General features: G+C 37.2%; 1 protein-coding gene across 6 annotated transcripts in view; it reads right to left on the bottom strand.

Moving 5' to 3' along the window:
- The window catches only part of TBC1D32 (TBC1 domain family member 32), an 87,149-nt gene that overhangs the window by 30,751 nt on the left and 36,206 nt on the right, over window positions 1-20,192 (bottom strand). For 5 of the 6 annotated variants that reach the window (XR_004749467.1, XM_035321887.1, XM_035321888.1 and 2 more), the window contains 3 exons: window positions 12,728-12,850; window positions 10,881-10,989; window positions 10,004-10,097 (listed from right to left, as the gene is read on the bottom strand). Coding sequence is in view for 5 of the 6 variants with exons in the window: in XM_035321887.1 (XP_035177778.1) it covers window positions 10,004-10,097; window positions 10,881-10,989; window positions 12,728-12,850 (326 nt within the window). In the remaining variant the exon portion in view is untranslated. The remainder of the gene's footprint in view (window positions 1-10,003; window positions 10,098-10,880; window positions 10,990-12,727; window positions 12,851-20,192) is intronic. The other variant, XM_035321889.1, reaches the window with a different exon arrangement.

The following is a 20,192-nucleotide window of genomic DNA, read 5'->3' as shown; positions in this document are numbered from 1 at the left end:
TGCTCCACAGCCAAGGGCCACAGGCTCTTCATTGGTGCTGTCAGGATACAAGAATATAACTCAGGAATTTTCTGACTTCTGAATGCTTGAATTTTACCTGAACACTACTAAAACACAGTAATTCTTATATATGAGGCTCAAAAATATCAGATAACATTTTTCATTATAAGTTCAGCCTGCTTGTAAAACAAACCTATGGAACAGTTTACAAAAAGATTTTTATGAAAGAATCCTTTTTAATGCAAAGATAGAACTTCAAAGATTGCTCCTTACTGTTATTCTCACCTTGTTATTAAAGCCATATTCTCTCTTTCTTTACAATACGAACAGATCTTCAATATTAATATTGCCATTGATGCAATGACAAAAGAACAGTAAGTATGTACTTTTTTTTCTCTTGGCTAGAAAGTTTTTTTTTTATTATTTTTTTCTGTTTTCTACTAAGTTGGAGGAAATTACACATACTCTATCATTTTTCTAGAACAAAATATCTCAGACTGAGCCAGTAAGTTTCACAACTGGCTGAGTCTAACAGAGATTTGAAAACAGAAGAACTACAGCGACAAATGCAAAACCAGCTTGTATAATCATATATGAAAATGTTAAGTTGCCTTTCAACAATACGATATGTGTACTTAAAGTCTGAATATATTTTTCTTTAAATGAAACATCTTCAGCAACCAAAATTTCTATCTTGGAATTCAGACTGAACAATGAATACTAGCAAGCCATCTCTTGACACATGAGACTGCACACTGAATAATGCATACAACAAAATAGTGATTAAAAGAATGCATACATATGCTTTGGTTAATCAAAGAGGAAATATTTTCTTCCCATATCCAAGATTTGTTAAAAAAGAAAAATGCTAATATTAAAGACTTACTCTTCTAGCCTTTTTTTTTTTTTTTCCCTGAAGGCAGAACAAATTTCAAGTTAAAATGCAAACTAATTTTATAAAGTAATTATATGTAAGATAAGACTGATCAAACCCAGTTTTCTAGCATAAAATACTGGCCCTACAAAATGGAAACAATCAGTAGGACCATCTCTCCTCAGGCTACTTGGTTCCCAGAGCACTTGAGAGTGCTCTGAAATATTTTGTGGTCAACTAGAGGGAAGAAAAATGTTGGTATCCTGCAGCAAGGTAAATGCACATGAATTCACTCCAACTGTGTGCAATCCCTTTGTTGTGGGATCATGCAGTTCCTATTGTTATGAAAGATCATAGCCTTCACTACTTCTAAACATCCACTATGATGCTATGATGATGAAGTTTCTTCATATGTTTCAAACTTTGCTCTGTTTTTCTGTTTTGGGTAAAACAAAACCAACAAACAAACAACAACAACAAAAAAACACTACAGAAACTAATTCTGTCATGAAAGGTGACTTCTGATTAAAGATTCAAAAAGCAGTTACTTGAAGTTACTTTCAAAGAGTAACAAGAGTAAACTTCTTTGAAGTTACTTTCAAAGAGTAACAAGAGAAAGAGTGGTTGGGCATTGGAACAGGTTGCCCAGGGAGGTGGTGGAGTTACCATGCCTAGAGTGTTTAAGGAAATGTTGGACCCGGTTCTTACGGATGTGGTTTAGCGGGTGACATTGGTGGGGGGAGTATGGTTGGACCAGATGATCTTGGAGGTCTTATACCAACCTTAGTGATTCTATGATTCTATGATTTCACACCTTCGTAGTGTTTCAGTATTCAGTTTTCCACTACAACTTGTTTCTACAATAAAAATACATTTTTCAAATGATCTTATTCTTTTAAGCTGATTAAAGGATTTTCAACAGAATTACTATATTGCATATAATTTATTTTAAGCTGGTCTAAAGACCTTAATGATGTATAATCAGCAAATTGTCTCCCTGACTCTGGAATTTATTAAAACAATACATAGTATTTTTTTAAAAGCTGATTATAGTATTCTACAATTATTATTAATAATTCTCCCAAACTAATTAACATGAAATTCCTTTGTTATCCTCAAATAACTAAATCCTCAGTTAGCATCTTTCCAAATAACATGGCACTGATACTTAGAAGAGCTTATGTGAGTATAAAAATTTAATGCACAGAAGGATTTACTCTTACATTATTATCAACAGGATTCTCAGTTCTTTTTCTGTCCTCCTCTGCCATTTCTGTAACAGGTGAAAGTTGGAGAAAATCATAGAACTGCAAAGCAACACACCTCTACAAGTTAAACAGGTTTTCACTCCCTAAAGGACTGTAGTAATTCAGTTTGGCAGCTGAGGAGCAGAAAATACAAGCTGAGATTTAAGCAGTCAACTCATCAAACAGAGACCAGGGTGAAATTTTGATTCCACTGAAGGAAATAAAAATACTAAAAAAAAAAAAAAAAAACAATAGTTTCAAGAAAGTAGTATTTCAAGACCATGGCCCATCCGTCTTTGCTGCTTCCTCCTGGCTTCATGATTTGACCCCTATTTTTCTTTGCAGTTAGTCTCTATCATACTCTTCCTCTGCTGCAAGTTATACAAAATTAAATCTTTATTTTATTTTGTGATTGCTGAAAAGCACACAAGCTAATAGCTAGCAGCATCAATGTGTCTAAAACTATACTGTTTAAATGCTCTTTAAATTGCTCTTTTGCAATGCTGATTTATGCTCCAACAACAGAATAAGGAAATACAGATTACTATGCTACAGTCTTTTCTAAAACTTTGCTAGAGACCGTGGACCACTGTATTTTCCTTAAGGTTTCTCTGGGAAGTTAATACTTACTAATTAAATACAACAGCATAAAAGGAACTTATGCAACTTCAAATATGTACCAAATATAAGAAACATAGATATGTATGTATCTACTAAAGGTCTGCAGAAGTAACAAAATCCAAGAATAAACACCCTCAGTAAATAATTCAATACCCACTCACCCCTGCCAAGTCAACACTTATGTTTCCTTTCTGACAGAGAAACAAGCTTAAGATCCGTGCAACCAGGATACTAACATAACTGTGTATTTAATATACCCATCACAGACTGTAACGGGTATTACATTGTGGCAACTCTTAGCACTGTATTTTCTTCCAGCTAAAGCATTTGCTTGTCCTAAGTTTATCATTAAACATGGACTATCACCTCCTCCAACAGGACATTATAGTACAAAAAAAATGTGTGTAAGAGCATCTTGATTTTATTTTTGAATGAAAATTTCTTCCAACAAACTTATAAACACCAAATAAACACCAACCCAATTTCACAAGTTCGTAGGTAACTGTAACTTGCCTAGCAGTGAGTAGCTGGAAGTCCAATTGCTACACAGTCCTCAGCGAAGGAGGAAGCCTACTGCACATTACTAAGGGTGCACTTTCACAGTATTGCTAGAATTGTTCTAAAAACATACTGATGCCAAGTCCTGATCTTCTTTTACCTCTCTTGTGGTATGTTACTAAATGAGTTCACTAGTTATCCTAGATAAATGACATGAATAGGTTTATTCTCTAAGAAATGCCAGAACTGCTGAAAGATGGGAAAGACAGAAAGTAAGGGGGGCAGAGGAAGAAAACAAACAAGAGAAAGGAAAGAAAAGGTGAGGAAGGAAATAACTGAGTCCTTCCTTTCCCAGTGATAGTGACCAATTAAATAGGCCCAACAATAACAAAAAATCATACCTTAACAAGGTAGTTGAAGCAAAGCTTATGTCAATTTAATTCATATGCTGCAATTCTGCCTTTTTCGTTGTATGTGGTTGTTTTCCTACCCCTTCCCTTCCTTTGTGCTAGCACTGGTTGTTTTATGTAGCCTTATTAAAAGAATAACCACATGTTCATGAGGTTTTGGCTGGGATAGTTAATGTTCTTCCTAGCAGTTGGTATTGTGCAGTGCTTTGGATTTAGGATGAAAACAATGCTGATAACAGAGGGATGTTTCAGTCGCTGCAGAGCAGTGCTCACAGAGCCAAGGCCTTTCCTGCTCCTGGTGCTGACGGCTAGCGAGGAGGCTGGGGGTGTGCCAGCAGCTGGGAGGGGACACGGCCAGGACAAATGGCCCAGGCTGCCCAAAAGGATGTCCCACAGTGTGGTGCTGTGCTGAACAATAAAACTGGGGGGGGTTGGCCAGGGCAGGCAGCTGCTGCTTGGGGACTGGTTGGGTATCAGTCAGTGGGTGGTGAACAATTACATTGTGCATCACTTGATTTGTATTATTTTTTCCCATTACTAATATTTCTCCTTCCTTTTCTGTCATTCTGTCTCTAGGAGACCTACTAAATTGTCTTTATCCACGAGATTTACCTTTTTTCTGATTCTCTCCCCCATCCCACTGGTGTCGGCAGTGAGTGAACAGCTGTGTGGTGCTTAGCTGCCTGCTGGGTTTTATCTACAACAAACCTACAGCTGCATGTGTGAGATCTGAACCACCACACCATAACTTCCTGCAAGTTTAAACTGATTAAATTCCCTTAAAGGTGCTGCTTTATAATTCTTTAATTTATTCTTGTATCTAAAGCAGGCAAGGCAGAGGAGAAATCATAAATGCTTTACAAAACATCAGAAATGCCACAAGCCCCTTCTCATTTGATTATGTTCACAACACAAGTGGTTTTCTGTTACTAAGAAATCTGTAAAGCCATGTGTATCTTATTCAAAATCTGAAGTAAGAGATAATGAATAACCTGACCATATCATATTGCATGAAAACAAAACCTTGCAGGAGTTATTAGGAATTCCTTATTTTAGGAAAGTCTGTGTTCATTTCAGATTTGCCTGTACGCTTATTCTTTCACCTTTCATTAATGGAGTAGAATTTCTTCAAGTGGATAAAAGCAGCTCATACATGAAGACTGTGCCAAAAATAAAATGGAGGACAAGTCACAAAGTGCAGAAGTGCAAGTGACGAAAGTAACAGGAAAGCTATCACAGCTGGTTCTCTGACAGAGGACCAGGAGTTCTGGGTGCAAGGGATAGAAGGACTGCATTAGTTTGAAGAATACATGGCTGAAAAAAAATCTGATTAAAGAAACAGAAACATGGCAGCACATTTCCATTCACATTAGAGTATAAGGTAAAGGCAGAACAATGGATAAGATAAAACATCAAAAGGCTTTAAGAACATGATTACAGAAGATTTTTGGTAGTGATTCTGAATTCTAACAGTCATGAAGAGACAAAATGTATGATGGAGTGCGTATCTACATCAAAAATTCTAAGCAGTGACTGTAATTGCAGGAAAATTATGGACACAATTCTTCAGTCACGCTCATCACCAACTGTCACAACTGCAGAGCTAGAAGAAGAAAAGGACAACAGATCTGTGCTAATAGAAGAATGAATATTGCAGTGGAATATCATTTTCAAAGTTTAACTTTTAATAACCAACAGTGTAGTTAATATTACAAGCAAAAAAAAAAAAAAGTTATTTTTAAAAGTTGTAAACTGAATAACAAAGAATTATATCACTCTGAAAAGCTCTTGAAAATTCTTTTACTGAATTACATTACTGAAATTGTAATTGAACAATTATGACAAAAGAAAAGCAACAGGATATCTTGCTGCAGTGTAAACAGATGGAAATGGCATAATTAATTTCCACACTTAAATAATGATCTGTATAAATAATCTGAAGCTTCATTATAAATTGTATTTGACAGAGGTGAGCCATTAATACACTGCTATCCAACAGTTTTGCAACTTTAAATACTAGCTGAAACAATTAATGCACATTAAAACACAACTCATCAGGTTGATTTTTCCATATATCCTTTCCTCCAGCTACATACATCATTCAGGCAAGTGCCTAACTAACACCTGCTAAACCAGGGCACATATTTGGAAAGAATGAACCACTACAGATTTTCTTCAAACACACACGCAGTCCACACCTTTCACAAACACCCCAAAGCTTGAGTCTACCCATTGAAAGTATCATCATGAAACAGAGGAATGTAATTTTACCAGCATAAAATATGATAGCTTCATTTTTGATCCAGTGAGGCAAAATATCCAGGTGCCAGTCCTCACCTCCCCACACCCAAAATGTACAACCAGAAAGGTACCACTGCTGCATGTATACTTCAAAAGAATTTAGAGATGGAAGAAAAAACTATTTCTTAGATTTTCTTCATCATAAACACAGTATGAGTAAGTTCTTTTCAATGACAACCCATCAATATTCTACTTCAATTTTTATCTATGACTTCCATTACATTTGCTACTTTCATAAGCTACTTCAGGTCTGGGACTGTGAAAATGAAGCTCTATGGTTCCCTGATTTCAGTAGTACATAATCTTTACAGAAAGCAACACCCATACTAGTTCTGAAATATTCACTCTAATTTCAGCTTGCACTCAAAAGGCAACTTCCATCTGCGGAGAGAAACACCTAGGTTCTCTCCAATAAAGGTTCTGTTATTGCACCTCTCCTTTAACAGCATCTGAAGGGAGGAGGGTCAGAAGAGAAACATGTTCAGAGACAGCAATGAGTTTGTAACCTGTTGTTTCTTTGTTTGTTTGTTTTTAAACTCTTCGCAGCTATCTCCAATATCTGTTCTATAGATGTAGAGAAAAAAAATCATTCCACTCATTTTTTGTTTATTTTTTGTTTTGTTTTGTTTTTACAGCTGACACCACAATTATAAGACAAGAACCAATTTTGAAAGGAAAAAAGAAAGGTAAACTTCTCTTCAGGTGTCCATATCACCTGGGAAAGAAGAGGGGAGGTTAAAAAGAGGTCAGGAGAGGCAGAATAAAACCTACAGTAATAACTTTTTCCACTTCAGCCAAATAAATTGTACATTCTTTAACAATGCTAAGAATCTAGTAGTTTTCACAGAATCACAGAATTTCTAGGTTGGAAGAGACCTCAAGATCATCGAGTCCAACCTCTGACCTAACACTAACAGTCCCCACTAAACCATATCCCTAAGCTCTACATCTAAACGTCTTTTGAAGACTTCCAGGGATGGTGACTCCACCACCTCCCTGGGCAGCCTGTTCCAATGACTAACAACCCTTTCAGTAAAGAAGCTCTTCCTAACATCTAACCTAAAACTCCCCTGGCGCAACTTTAGCCCATTCCCCCTCGTCCTGTCACCAGGCACGTGGGAGAACAGGCCAACCCCCACCTCTCTACAGCCTCCTTTAAGGTATCTGTAGAGAGCGATAAGGTCGCCCCTGAGCCTCCTCTTCTCCAGGCTGAATAAGCCCAGCTCCTTCAGCCGCTCCTCGTAGGACTTGTTCTCCAGGCCCCTCACCAGCTTCGTCGCCCTTCTTTGGACCCGCTCAAGCACCTCGATGTCCTTCTTGTAGCGAGGGGCCCAAAACTGAACACAGTACTCAAGGTGCGACCTCACCAGAGCCGAGTACAGGGGGACAATCACCTCCCTAGCCCTGCTGGTCACACTATTTCTGATACAAGCCAGGATGCCGTTGGCCTTCTTGGCCACCTGAGCACACTTTTAATTATTCATGTAATATAAGCACCCCAAGAAGAGGACAGAAATGATACCATACAAGTTACAAAACATAACATCATAGTATGAAATCTGAACACCAACAACTTCAGGGAATCACAGAACTGCACTTGCTTTCATTCTTTAGTGATAGATATAACAAGCATTTACACATCCCCACTCATACGATGTACAATTTTTTGAATGGCTGCAGAACTCTTGCCATACAGATGAAGTCTGTGTGAGCCCTGTTCACCTACTTGAAAAAGAAGTAATGTCTAACTAAAATGACTTAAAACTTCCTAGCAAGCCGTGTAACAACTATATAGCATGAATGCTGAACAAACACAACATCAAAGAGGCTGCTCTTAAAACCTCCAATAATGATTTCATGACTTCCAGATGTATCCTACTAAATTATTTTAAGTTAATTTGTAACAAATCTTCATTGCCAAATAAACCAACTACTTTTTCTGCACAGGGACATGGAAAATCTAACTGTCCTCCTTAAAATTGCTTTTTATATACTGAGAGACTTGCCTTTGCCTTTTCAGCATCAGCCAGTTGCAATTATTACTAGGCCCTACAGGACAGCATGAAGCTGTGTAAAGGGAGGTTCATGCTGGATGTTAGGAAAAGGTTCTTCAATAAGAGGGTGGGTGGTCAGGCACTGCAACAGGCTCCCCGGGGCAGTGATCATGGCACCGAGCCACTGGAGTTCAAGAAGTGTTTGACAATGGTTTAACTTTTAGGTAGTTCTATGTGGAGAGAGGAGTTGAACTCAAAGATACTTGTGGTTCTTTCCAGCTCAAGATACTGTGTGATTCTGTGATTTCAGTCTATATTCAAACATAACATCTCAAAGGCATGATTTGTAGCTCTGCTCCAGAATCCTTCTAATATGCCTGTTTTCCTTAGACTGCCGCACCCATGCTAGAGGCACTCCACCCAAGGACTCACCAGCTTCAACTGTCAAACAATTATCTTCTGTCCTGTACAAATATTACTCATAGATATTAATCATAACTTTTTCCTATCTCTTCTGAAAGAACCCTCATATCACTGTCATATTATAGTGTCGAAAAATTGAATCCAGATATACCTCATCTTCTAATCTTGCTCTTGATTTCTTTTTTTCCAATTACAGGAATCCGTAATTTATGAATTTAATTCTTTTAATATTTGATCTATTCATTCTCACACTTTCTTTCACAAGAACTTACACATCCTGAAAGCTTCGGCCCAGCAAATCAGAGATTCACCGTTTGATAAAGAATAATTCATTTTAAAAAATTAGAATTGAAACAGAACACTTTCAGCAGCGTCTTTTTTTCCCAAGTAAAAAGCATGAAATGTTTTGTTTGACTGTGAAACCAAATGCACTGTTCATTTTTGAGTTATATCGTATTTTATAATATAAAAATGCCATTTGAAATAAAATGTATTTCCATACCTCTAACATACTTGCATATCTTTGAAATTAAATCTAGTAAATTTACTGTTAGTCAAAAAGTTTTAACCAAGCTTTCCTGGTTGTCATCCCCCAAAGTGACAAACACCAACCCCACTCCATTAGGCCACTTGTTAATGACAAGCAACAGAATTGCTCTGAAGAAGAGAAGAGAGAAGTTCTGAGAGTTACAGCAAATATCGAAGAGTAAGACCATCTGCCTTCTTGAAGACATTTTTAAAAGAACTGGGCACCCACTTTACAGTGATTTGATCTAAAAATGTAGTGTCTTATGAAAATTACCATGGGAAACCTTAACACTATTACCAAAATAAAGAACATTTCCTTCTTTTATAACTACACTGTCTTTTCTCTTATCAGAGAAAGGCATCAGAGTAATCTATTCTTTACAAATTTTGTCAACTGCTTTATTTTTCTAGATATTTATAAACAGAATATTTTCTAAATTTGATGTAGAACTTCTATCACTTTTGAAAATCTACATTGGCTGAAGAAATTCACAAGTAAGTTTAATAAGAACATTTCAAGGATATAGTGAACATAAATACAAAGGATGATTTACTTATTATAACTCATTCACCAGGTTCTTTTGCATTGTCTATGCAAATTAAAATCTTAAAATGTTTTCTCTGTATGAACTAAACTGCTTTGCCTAGATAGTTCTTCAAAGGATTCTTTAGTCTACCCACATTCCAAATTGATGTTCAATGTGGAAACCAACTATCCTAAATGCTGTCTATTTCACACACCAACAAGTTTTGTAAACACGGGGATCTGAATCAAGAAAACAGTGTACAAAAAATATGTAGCTTAACCATAATGTCTTGCTTCAGTTACTAGAGAGATGATATAAATATATCTCTTGACTCACCCACCTGAGACAAGCCAGAAGGTTAATCTTTAAGTTTGCATAGGAATTAGATTAGTAAACAGAGCTTTGCAGATTGACAGTTGCACAAAGCCAGACAAGGAAAACCAAACCAACTTACTTAGCTACAAATGCAGCCAACAATGAAAAATCCTTTATGAGATCATAATCTAAGGAAAAAAATAAAAAAATAAAACAACAGAGACATTTGTTCGACATCTACATGATTTGAATGCTTTGTACATACCTTGTCTGAATTCAGTTTTCCTAGGAATTTTTGCAAGATAGCACTTTGGCAAAGGGAACGATGAAAACATTGGCCAAGGATATGGATCACTGCCCTAGATACAGGACCAAAAAGAAATTAAATTAGGTTAAGTTCCCAGAACTATTGCTTATATAAGAAAATTATGCTTGATATACAATTCAAGATTATATACTTCATAACTAAAATAAAAGTTGAAGGACACAAAATCCACAAAGCCTTTGAGCCAGCATTTGTTCTAGTATGTACAACTGACAGTTTTGAAGTTACAGTTCTTTTTTCAACCAAAGGGGAAATTGAAGTTTTCAAAAAAACAAACAAAAGAACCTTGTACTTCCAATTATATGCATTGATCTAGCTGTCTTTTCTGTGCTGACAGTAATTTGTGTTTTATCTTTATAAGAGTTACTTTATAAGAAGTAGAACATTTAAAGGAACTGTTTAACAAACACTGTGTTGTTAGAACATTGATGAAAGCTCCAGGTATTAGGTACCACAGGTGAAAACCCAAGCATGGAAAAAAACATGATATAACAAATGGAAAGGTAATAAAGAAAAAACGGAAATATAAAAGTAAAAAATAGACAAATTGCATTCATTTTTATAGTGAGAAAAGTATTATTAAACTGCATCAATACAAAAACTTCTGATTGTAGAGTGTCCTAGGCACATGCCAATAGTGCATACAGTTAAAACAACGTATTTTTTTCAGTGTCAGTGTTAGCCCTTTATAAAGCTAAAGGTGGGCTGCTATTTTATAATGTTAAACAATTTTCCATGTGCTAAATTATCAACAAAATGTTCAATTAATGAGGATAAGAGTTAAAGAAACAGAAATTAATAAACTTTAAATTCTAACCTTATCTAGTACTCTCTGAGGCAAAATCCTTTCCTGTGGTCCTCCAATAAGATATACCCTAACAAGAACATGGTTTCTCTCAACTGATAGGCCATCAATTATAATATCTCTGGAAAATAAAACAACACACAAAAAAATAAAAAAAAAAATTACTACCACTTTGATTTACCAATGACTGTTTAATTCAGAAAACTGTGATGAACAAGAATAACTTCAGAGAGTTAAAACAATACTTGGGCAATAAATAGGCATAAAGAAATAAACAGAAACATGAAGTGTTTTGAGAGGTCTGCAAGTATTACACGAATTTTGTACTCCTCTACCTAACACTGACTAGAAACATCTAAGCAATTAGGGGAAGCAAAAGGGTAGAAAGGAGGGTTCCGAAGCTTGTGAAGGGTCTAGTGTCCAAAGGAGGGATATGAAAATGGTACAAGGTCTGGAGGGCAAGACGTGTGAGGAGCGGTTCAAGTCACTTTGTTCAGCCTGGAGAAGACTGAGAGGAGGCCTCATTGCAGCCTGCAGCTCCCTCACGAGGGGAGCGGAGGGGCAGGCGCCGAGCTCTGCTCTCTGGGTCAGCAACAGGACCTGAGGGAAGGGCATGGAGCTGGGACAGGGGAGGGTCAGGCTGGATATCAGGAAAAGGTTCTTCACCGAGAGGATGGTTGGTACTGGAACAAGCTCCGCAGGGTAGTGGTCATGGGCACTGAGCAGGCAGGAGTTCAAGAAGCATTTGTACAGTGCTCTCAAAAACATGGTCTGATTTTTTGGGTGGTCCTTTGGGGACCCAGGAGTTGGACTCAACAATCCTCATGGGTCCCTTCCAACTTGGGATATTCTATAATTCTAAAACTTCAAGCTTTGTTATGCCCACGTGCTCAGTAACTAGGTCAGAAACAGTTAACAGCATCAAAATCTCTTCCTTTTTTGGCCTATCAGCAATTTCTGCTTTCCCAAATAAGCAGTTATTCAGAACTTACGCACACCTAACTTGCTGTCATAAATCAATGTGTAGCTCAGGGTAGAAATATTAAGGAATTAAAATCAATTTTTATACACCAAGTTTCTTAGAATACAGTATCTATTGTTTAAGGAAACAATAGGTCTCCTGTTCAAATAGTATATAATGAATAATGTATATTATATGTATATGAATAATGTATATGAATAATGTATAACAATGTTTATCTGCTGAGGTTTAGCTCATACTGTTTGATCCAAGCTCTGTGCTGGTCCTGTACAGCAGACAGAAAGAGTTAAGTTTTTTAATATTAAACATGCTGAGAGAAGGACAAAGTATTTGGGACTAAATAACCATCCATTTCAGTCTCCAAAATACACTTTCACTTTTTAAAAGATAAATTGTGCAATTTTACTTAAAAGTCAGCAACAGAAACTCACAGAAGTTGACGAGCTGACTAAGATATAAACACATAAATAAATAAATAAATAAAAGTACTGACTATGCCTTTAATACATAAATACCCTTATTTTATAATATATGCATAGAAGAGTAACATCAAGTAATTTCAAAAGGCACAACTGAACCCACAAATTTCGCACTTCCTTTTTAAAAATCAAAAAATAAATAACTTAAGATTTATGCATATGAAAAGGAGAAAAATACTTGCCTTTCACTTTCACTCTTTTGAGTTGGAAGTAGAAAAAAGAACAAAATATCTTCTGATAATATAAGATTGATGATAAACATGCACATAAATAAACTTACATACATTAGATGCAAACTACAGGAGAGCGTCTCTATGTTTAAAGCCACTAAGGAACTCATATATACTCAGGAGAAAAGTCTGACAATTAAAATAACATTTACACTGGCCAATTCTTACCCTGGTCCTTCAGAAGTTTCTGTGACATTTTCTTCCTGAGCAGTTAGTAAAACTTGTGACACTTTATAGCGAGTCTCCAAGAACAAAAGGGTATTAAGCTCACAGCAAAGCACATTTAACAACCTGCAGGGTACATCGAAGTGATAGCACATCAGTCAGAATTCCAGTAATGCAGGGTAAGACAAAGGTGAACATGTTTATGAGATCTCAAAATGGGGTGAGGGAATTGGGGGGGAGGACTTTAAGTATCTGAAAAATACCCAGACAGAATTGGGTCAGGAAGGGTTCTCTTTAGCCACTCAAGTGGCCTTGAGCAAACAGGGAACGGGTTCCCAATAGCTTTTACATGTGCACTGAATAAACAAAGAAAATAATCACTGGTCACCTCAGTCTGGTTTTGAATTTCTATCGCAGAACACAGAAATGGCATAGACTTAATAAGACATTCCATGGGACATGTGAATAAATTATCTAATAGGCAGGTAAGGTAACTCAAAATCGGGTTACCATGGGCAGTGCAGGAGTCAGGGAGAGACAAAATAAAAATACATCGTTCCTTTAGAAAATAGGCTCTTAAACACTTCTGTACTATCAAATTTAACACAGCTCAATGGCAATAAAAGATTTAACATGCAACAAAACCAACAAATCTACTTTTTTTTTTTTATTTCAGAAAAACAAAGAACAGTGGTAAATTAAGTCAATAATCACAATAGCATGACAGCATATTGCATACAATTTTGTTTTGTAACTTCAGAGTGAATTAACAGTGAAACTAATCCAACATATTTCATATTAATCTGAGCCAGGTCAATTCAAATTTTTTAATTTATTTATTTTTCATTATTTTAACTAATATATTCGCTATAACACAGAAACAAAGCACTTGCGTTGAAGGCTTCCTGTTCATGGAAAATGATACAAGTAAACATTCTTGTTGTTACTCTTATATTGTTTTATCACAATCATAAAACTCATCATAAATTAAGTCTGATCAGCATTATATTTTGCATTCACATAAGACTTGGTATGAACTAGAGAATACATATTGTTTGAAATTTTTCATCTCTTAGTCAATGCTCATTTCTTACATGTAGTTCCCAATATGCTTCTACTGACAACAGCAAAAATTCACGGGCCATCCATAAATAATTTAACACCTGCAAATTCAAACAATTGTGACCAAGGAGTAAATAGACATGATGACAGTATGTCTTTTTTGTTGTTGCTGCTTTTTTAGTATTACTTTAAACTGTTCAGTTTCAAATTTCTTCATGTTCTATTTATTTTACATTAACTGTTTCCTGACATTGACTCACTGTCAGTACTTCTCTAAATCACAAAAGAAGAAATGATAGTTCAACTGTATTTTTTTATTGCTATATAGGAGAAAAATGCACACAAAGAGCACTGAAGCCATTATGAAAATGGACCATTTCTCCCATTAAGTATGATAACTTTAAATGGTAAAGAACCTGTCTGAGGTTTCCAGCAGTCAAAAATAGCCAGGAGAATACTGATGGCTAAGAATGCTTAGAACATCTTTGGTACACAAGGCAGAGCAGAAAAATAAAACAAACCATAGTCAAACAGAAGGGATAGTGGTAGGATAAGTGACAAAATATAAGAGACCCTAACATGAACTGCCTCTGCTTGGGCATTCAAATGACATTTTAGAGGTTTAGGCCATCTAACTTGGACACTGGCTGAGAAAGCTGTGATTGTTCAGTCTGGAAAACAGAAGGCTTTGCAGGGTTCTTATGTACATAAAAAGCTGATTAGAGAGTATGAAGAAGATGGAGCCAAACCCTTCTCAGTGGTACCCACTGAAAGGGAGAGAAGCCAGAGTTGAAGTGAGAAAACTCATGGGTAAAGACAGGCGATTGAATAAGTAAAGGAAAGATGGGGGTGGGGGGAAAGAAGGAAAAACAGTGATGCAAAGGCAATCACACACCACTTCCCACAAGCAGACTAACTCCCAGCCAGTCTCACAGCAACAACTATCTTCAAGACCAACTTCCCATCCTACCTCACCTCAGTTTTTATTGCTGAGTATGATATTATACAGTATATCCCTTTGGCCAGTTTGGGTCAGCTGTTCTGGCTGTGTTCAGTCCTAACTTCCTGCATACCAGCCTACTCAGTGGGAAGTGGGATAAAGAGAAAGTCCTGCTCCTGAGCAGTACTCACACAGCGTCCACCAAAACACTGGGGAGTTATCGACACCATTTTCGGCACAAATCCAAAACACAGCACCACATAGGTGTCTGTGAAGATTACCTCCATTGCAGCCAGACACAGCACATTGTCCGTGCAAAAGATAAAAAAAAAAATATGGCGTAAACAGAAGCAGTCCATGCACCATAGGGAAAAACAAATCTGGCACATCCGAAGTAATCTATACTGCTGTATCAATAACGTGTCTGTTCAGGCAGGGAACAATGGTTAGCCAAACCTGAAACGTGTGCATCGACATTTTCTGTAAGTAATTCCAGTGATGTGATCCCAAAATGGTGGGGTAAACTGGTCTTCAGAAAAAGGTTTTCTTTTGTCTTGCAGTTACTGCCTGCTCTAAATACAGGCACGGATGATTCAGATCAGTGTAAAGATACAGCATAACATTTATAGAGAGTATGGGTCTTTGTTTCTCTCCCAGAAATCAATATTAAAAACAAGAGGGGAAAAATGAGGACTGGGACCTCTTTGCAGTAGCAGAATTTCCTTCTTGCTAAATGAATATGGACACCAACATAGAAACCCAAATCAAAATTTTCATTAAATAATTCCAGTGTCATCATAGGTGATTAACACGTTTAACATCGAAGCCTACATTACCAATTTGATTTATTTTTTATTACTCTGAGTAACTGCCTGAGCTCCAATGAGAACACTGATCCAAAAAGTGAGTTGCAATTACTATCATGTGTGCCAGACCAGTACAGAAAGGCTAGCAAAAAGAAGCCAAAATCCACCTAGTTGGCTTTAGAGCATAATGTGCGCTTGATAGCTTCAACCATGCAAAGCTTCACAAGCTTTACTGACTGAACAGAAGTCAGTAATAATGAGCAGAGAGAGCATGCCTCCACACATTGTCTTTTTAAAGAATAATGGCTTTTAATTGTCCCACTGAAAGCAAAGCTGATAGGGGTATTGAAAAACTACAAGATAATGTTTGTACAGAGTATTTATCAACACCCTGAGTTAAACCTCTGATGCCTGGGCCACTGGAAGCTACTACCTTCGGGTAGTCACATTTTTCCCAGTAAGGGAGCTCAGGGACTTATGTATTTCTTATGATGTTTTCCTCATGAAAAGATTTTCAAAAGAGCACTTCAGCAACCCAATGTATTTACAAATCACATGTAATGTGATTGCTAATGGTAAGAGTCTCCCTAGCTAAACAGAAATGCTTTTCATGAGCCTCACTTGCCAGCCTAGAGGACTCGAAGTGAAGCTGGTTTTAAATTTCAGGAAGTGAAGTGTTTTAATTTCCCCCAGTATGTATGAAGGGGAAAAAAAAAAAAAAAAAAAAAAAAAGTGATAGAATTCAATCAAATCACACAATCTGCTGTTCCCATTCTATTCAATATAAGTTGTTCTACATTAGTACACTTAACAAATATATTTGGATACAAACTAACAAAAAAGAATTAACTGTATAACTATGTAATGTGGAAGTAGATGAACTTGTTGCAGCTCCCCATCACTAGTAATGTAGACTCTGTACTCTTGTATTTTTAGATTATTAAACAGGGGTCAAATTTACAGGACATATGTGCACTCTGCAGTGACCACTACTGATCAAGTCTTCCCCATACACACGCAGCATGCACTTCCAGTGGGAACAGGCTGGTTTCCAAAGAATTGCATATCACTTGATGTATCACATAAAACGCATATCACATAAAACAATACATATTGTTTTGAGGCAAATTTCAAGAGGGTGATTGATTTTGATGTCAATATAGTATAAGCCATTAAAATTTTCTTTCCTAAATCTTTCTCTAACTAGTTTTGTAGAAATAGATATAATGCATTTTAATAATCTCCTGCACCTGTTCAGCAAGTAAAAAAAAATGAGTATTAGAAGAAAAAGCATATTCACTGTGATATACAACAAAAATATGCAACTTAACCATGTCAAAATATTTATTACACTACTCCAATAATAATCCAACACCCACTTCCTACTGTGGCAAGCTCTATTGCTCTACAACTTGAAGCTGATATTGATGAACATGTGACTTAGACTAATATTTCCAATTTTCTCTAATTTTGCATAAACATATATACATTTAAAAGAACCATAGAGAGCACTGTAACAAATACTCTTTTTTCAGCCTTACCTTACACATGCCTGAAATTAATCTACTTTTCACTGCAGTTCAAAATATGATTCTACAAAACAGACTGTCTTCAGAAGTCTCCAAATGCTAAGCAAGCACATTTCATCTTAAAAATTAAACAGCCCCAGTTTGCCTATCTGAAGGGAGAGGATTTGATTCTCTGAGATTTCCAGGTACTTTCCTGCAGGAAGACAAACTCTTGAACAGAGTACTGTTATTTTTGCTTAATGCCTACTAGCACGAGGTGTTTCAATGAACAAGTGCAGGGCTCACAACAAATATTCTTCTCATTCTGAAAGTACATACAAAACATTTTTTGACTTCCTAACATTTCCTAACATTTCCTAACATTCCTTCCTAACTTCCTAACATTTGTCCCCCAGGGCTCGGTACTGGGGCCAGTCCTCTTTAACATCTTCATCGATGATCTGGACGAGGGGATCAAGTGCGCCCTCAGCAAGTTTGCAGACGACACCAAGTTAGGTGCGTGTGTCGATCTGCTCGAGGGTAGGAAGGCTCTGCAGGAGGATCTGGATAGGCTGGACCAATGGGCCGAGGCCAACGGTATGAAGTTCAACAAGGCCAAGTGCCGGGTCCTGCACCTGGGGCACAACAACCCCAAACAGAGCTACAGGCTGGGAGATGGTTGGAAAGCTGCCTGGCAGAGAAGGACCTGGGAGTAGTGGTTGACAGTCGGCTGAATATGAGCCAGCAGTGTGCTCAGGCGGCCAAGAAGGCCAGCAGCATCCTGGCTTGCATAAGAAACAGTGTGGCCAGCAGGTCCAGGGAAGTGATTGTCCCCCTGTACTCGGCTCTGGTGAGGCTGCACCTCGAGTACTGTGTTCAGTTTTGGGCCCCTCGCTACAAGAAGGACATCGAGGTGCTCGAGTGAGTCCAGAGAAGGGCAATGAAGCTGGTGAGGGGCCTGGAGAACAAGTCTTATGAGGAGCAGCTGAGGGAGCTGGGCTTGTTCAGCCTGGAGAAGAGGAGGCTCAGGGGTGACCTTATTGCACTCTACAGGTACCTGAAGGGAGGCTGTAGCGAGGTGGGGGTTGGTCTATTCTCCCACGTGCCTGGTGACAGGACGAGGGGGAATGGGTTAAAGTTGTGCCAGGGGAGGTTTAGGTTGGATATTAGGAAGAACTTCTTTACCGAAAGGGTTGTTAGTCACTGGAATAGGCTGCCCAGGGAAGCGGTTGAGTCACCATCCCTGGAGGTCTTTAAAAGACATTTAGATGTAGAGCTTAGGGATATGGTTTAGTGGAAGATTTGTTAGTGTTAGGTCAGAGGTTGGACTCGGTGATCTTGGAGGTCTCTTCCAACCTAGACTATTCTGTGATTCTGTGAACATTTAGGAGCTTTACCGACTTATAACCAAAAAAATCCCCTATGGGGAAAAAAAAGGGGGGGGGGGGGGAGGAGGGTAGTAGTATATTTATGTAAGAATGTAAGATTGATAAGAAAAAAAAAGAAACAGGAAAACAGTTTTAAGGAACAGTATGTGTGATAAATGTACTCTGTTAAACGAGAGAGAATTTTTGTAAAGCTGCCTGTAGGCTAATTCTGACCCCCTCCCACTGCTCCCAGCCTATGTCTACTCTCGGTAACACTGTACCTTTTCTGTTTTATGCAAGTCACAACTGACTGGATACCTTTGAACTTATTTTGGAGTATCGATACTTTTTAGAGACTGGGGGTTGGTTATCTAAGGTTAAAAAAAATGGTACTTTGCCATGCTTTAATCCAGTTAACAATACAGTATCACTCCATTTTTTTAATTTTTTTTTTTTTAATGGATTTCTGAATAGAGAGCAGAGCAATATGTTAATGCCTGAATAATGCTTTAGGCAGAGGCTCTGGAAATACATATATTATGCATATATTTTCTCAGCATGAGAAAAAACTCAACTCACAGATGTATTCACTCTACTGAAATACTATATAAATTGCCTTGATGCCAGATATTTATTGGTCTGAAAGAAAAAGTATGTTACCACTGTTTACTCAACTCCTTTGTTAATAAAAGGAGTAGTGATTCTAAGAGATTAGCCTTGAAAGGGAGGTGGTTTAGATATTTAGTATCACACCTTTATGAAAATTGTTCTCACATCCAATAACTTTTAAGATACAATCAATGTGTATGCTTGTATCAAAGAAATTAAGTTGGTCATTACATTAAGAAAATTCTCTCCATAAATATAACACTAAAGTTTATTACTTGGATTACTGCTGTGAATTCCCTTTTCCTAGGATTTGTGCTCTGATGGCAATTTAAGTTCAAAATCTTCTAAAACAGAAAGACTACTGAGAATTTTTGTATGGATTCCTGTGTACCCAGATTTTCAGGCTGTACAAAACAGTGGCTGAAACAGTCTTCAATGTTCTTTTATCAACCAATGTTGGCTGCTTGAAAAACTTCCTCCTGCTTCTAAATAAGTCCAAATCTGCTTTGAAGTTGAACTGACAGTTTGAAAATCATTCTATATATACATTAGGAACGATGTGCTTTCATTTTTCTATTCTGATCTCCAATTTCTTGTCTAAAGTTTCCCTTTTTGAATAAGAATAATATGAAAAAAATATGAAAAGTGCCTTCAGGTGAATAGATCTTATCCTGGGAGTATGCAATAACTGCAATAAAGGAAAACCAGATCAGAAAAGAAAAAAAAAAAAAAAAAAAAAACTGATTTAATTGGAAAAATCACAAAATGGTTAAGTTTGGAAGGGACCCCTGGAAGTCAGATACCTAGAAAGCAGATTGCCGAGGACCATGTTCAAGAGGTTTTCACAGATGTTGAAGGAAGGAGGCTCCACTGACTTTCTGGGCAACATATTCCAAGTGCTCCATCACCAAATGTATGGGATTTATGTCATTCACCTTTGTGGATCAAGAAATTACCTGTTTAATCCCTGAATAGAAAACAGATACCTAGAAGTGTCCTCAGAAAACTACAATTGAGAGCACCTGAAACATTACGACTCAAGGGGCTTCAAAAAATCAAGATCCAAAAGCCTTTGGATCTGTTTGGATCAAATCAGAAATAACCTGCCAAAAGTCCAGGAACAATGATCCATTCATGCGTGCTGAAGAAGGTACTTAGGCCAAACTACTTCCAAGC

This window comes from Oxyura jamaicensis, chromosome 3, assembly GCF_011077185.1.
Source record: "Oxyura jamaicensis isolate SHBP4307 breed ruddy duck chromosome 3, BPBGC_Ojam_1.0, whole genome shotgun sequence".
NCBI lineage: Eukaryota > Metazoa > Chordata > Aves > Anseriformes > Anatidae > Oxyura > Oxyura jamaicensis.
Note: the sequence above shows the minus strand (reverse complement) of the source record. Positions and strands in the feature narration are given on the sequence as shown.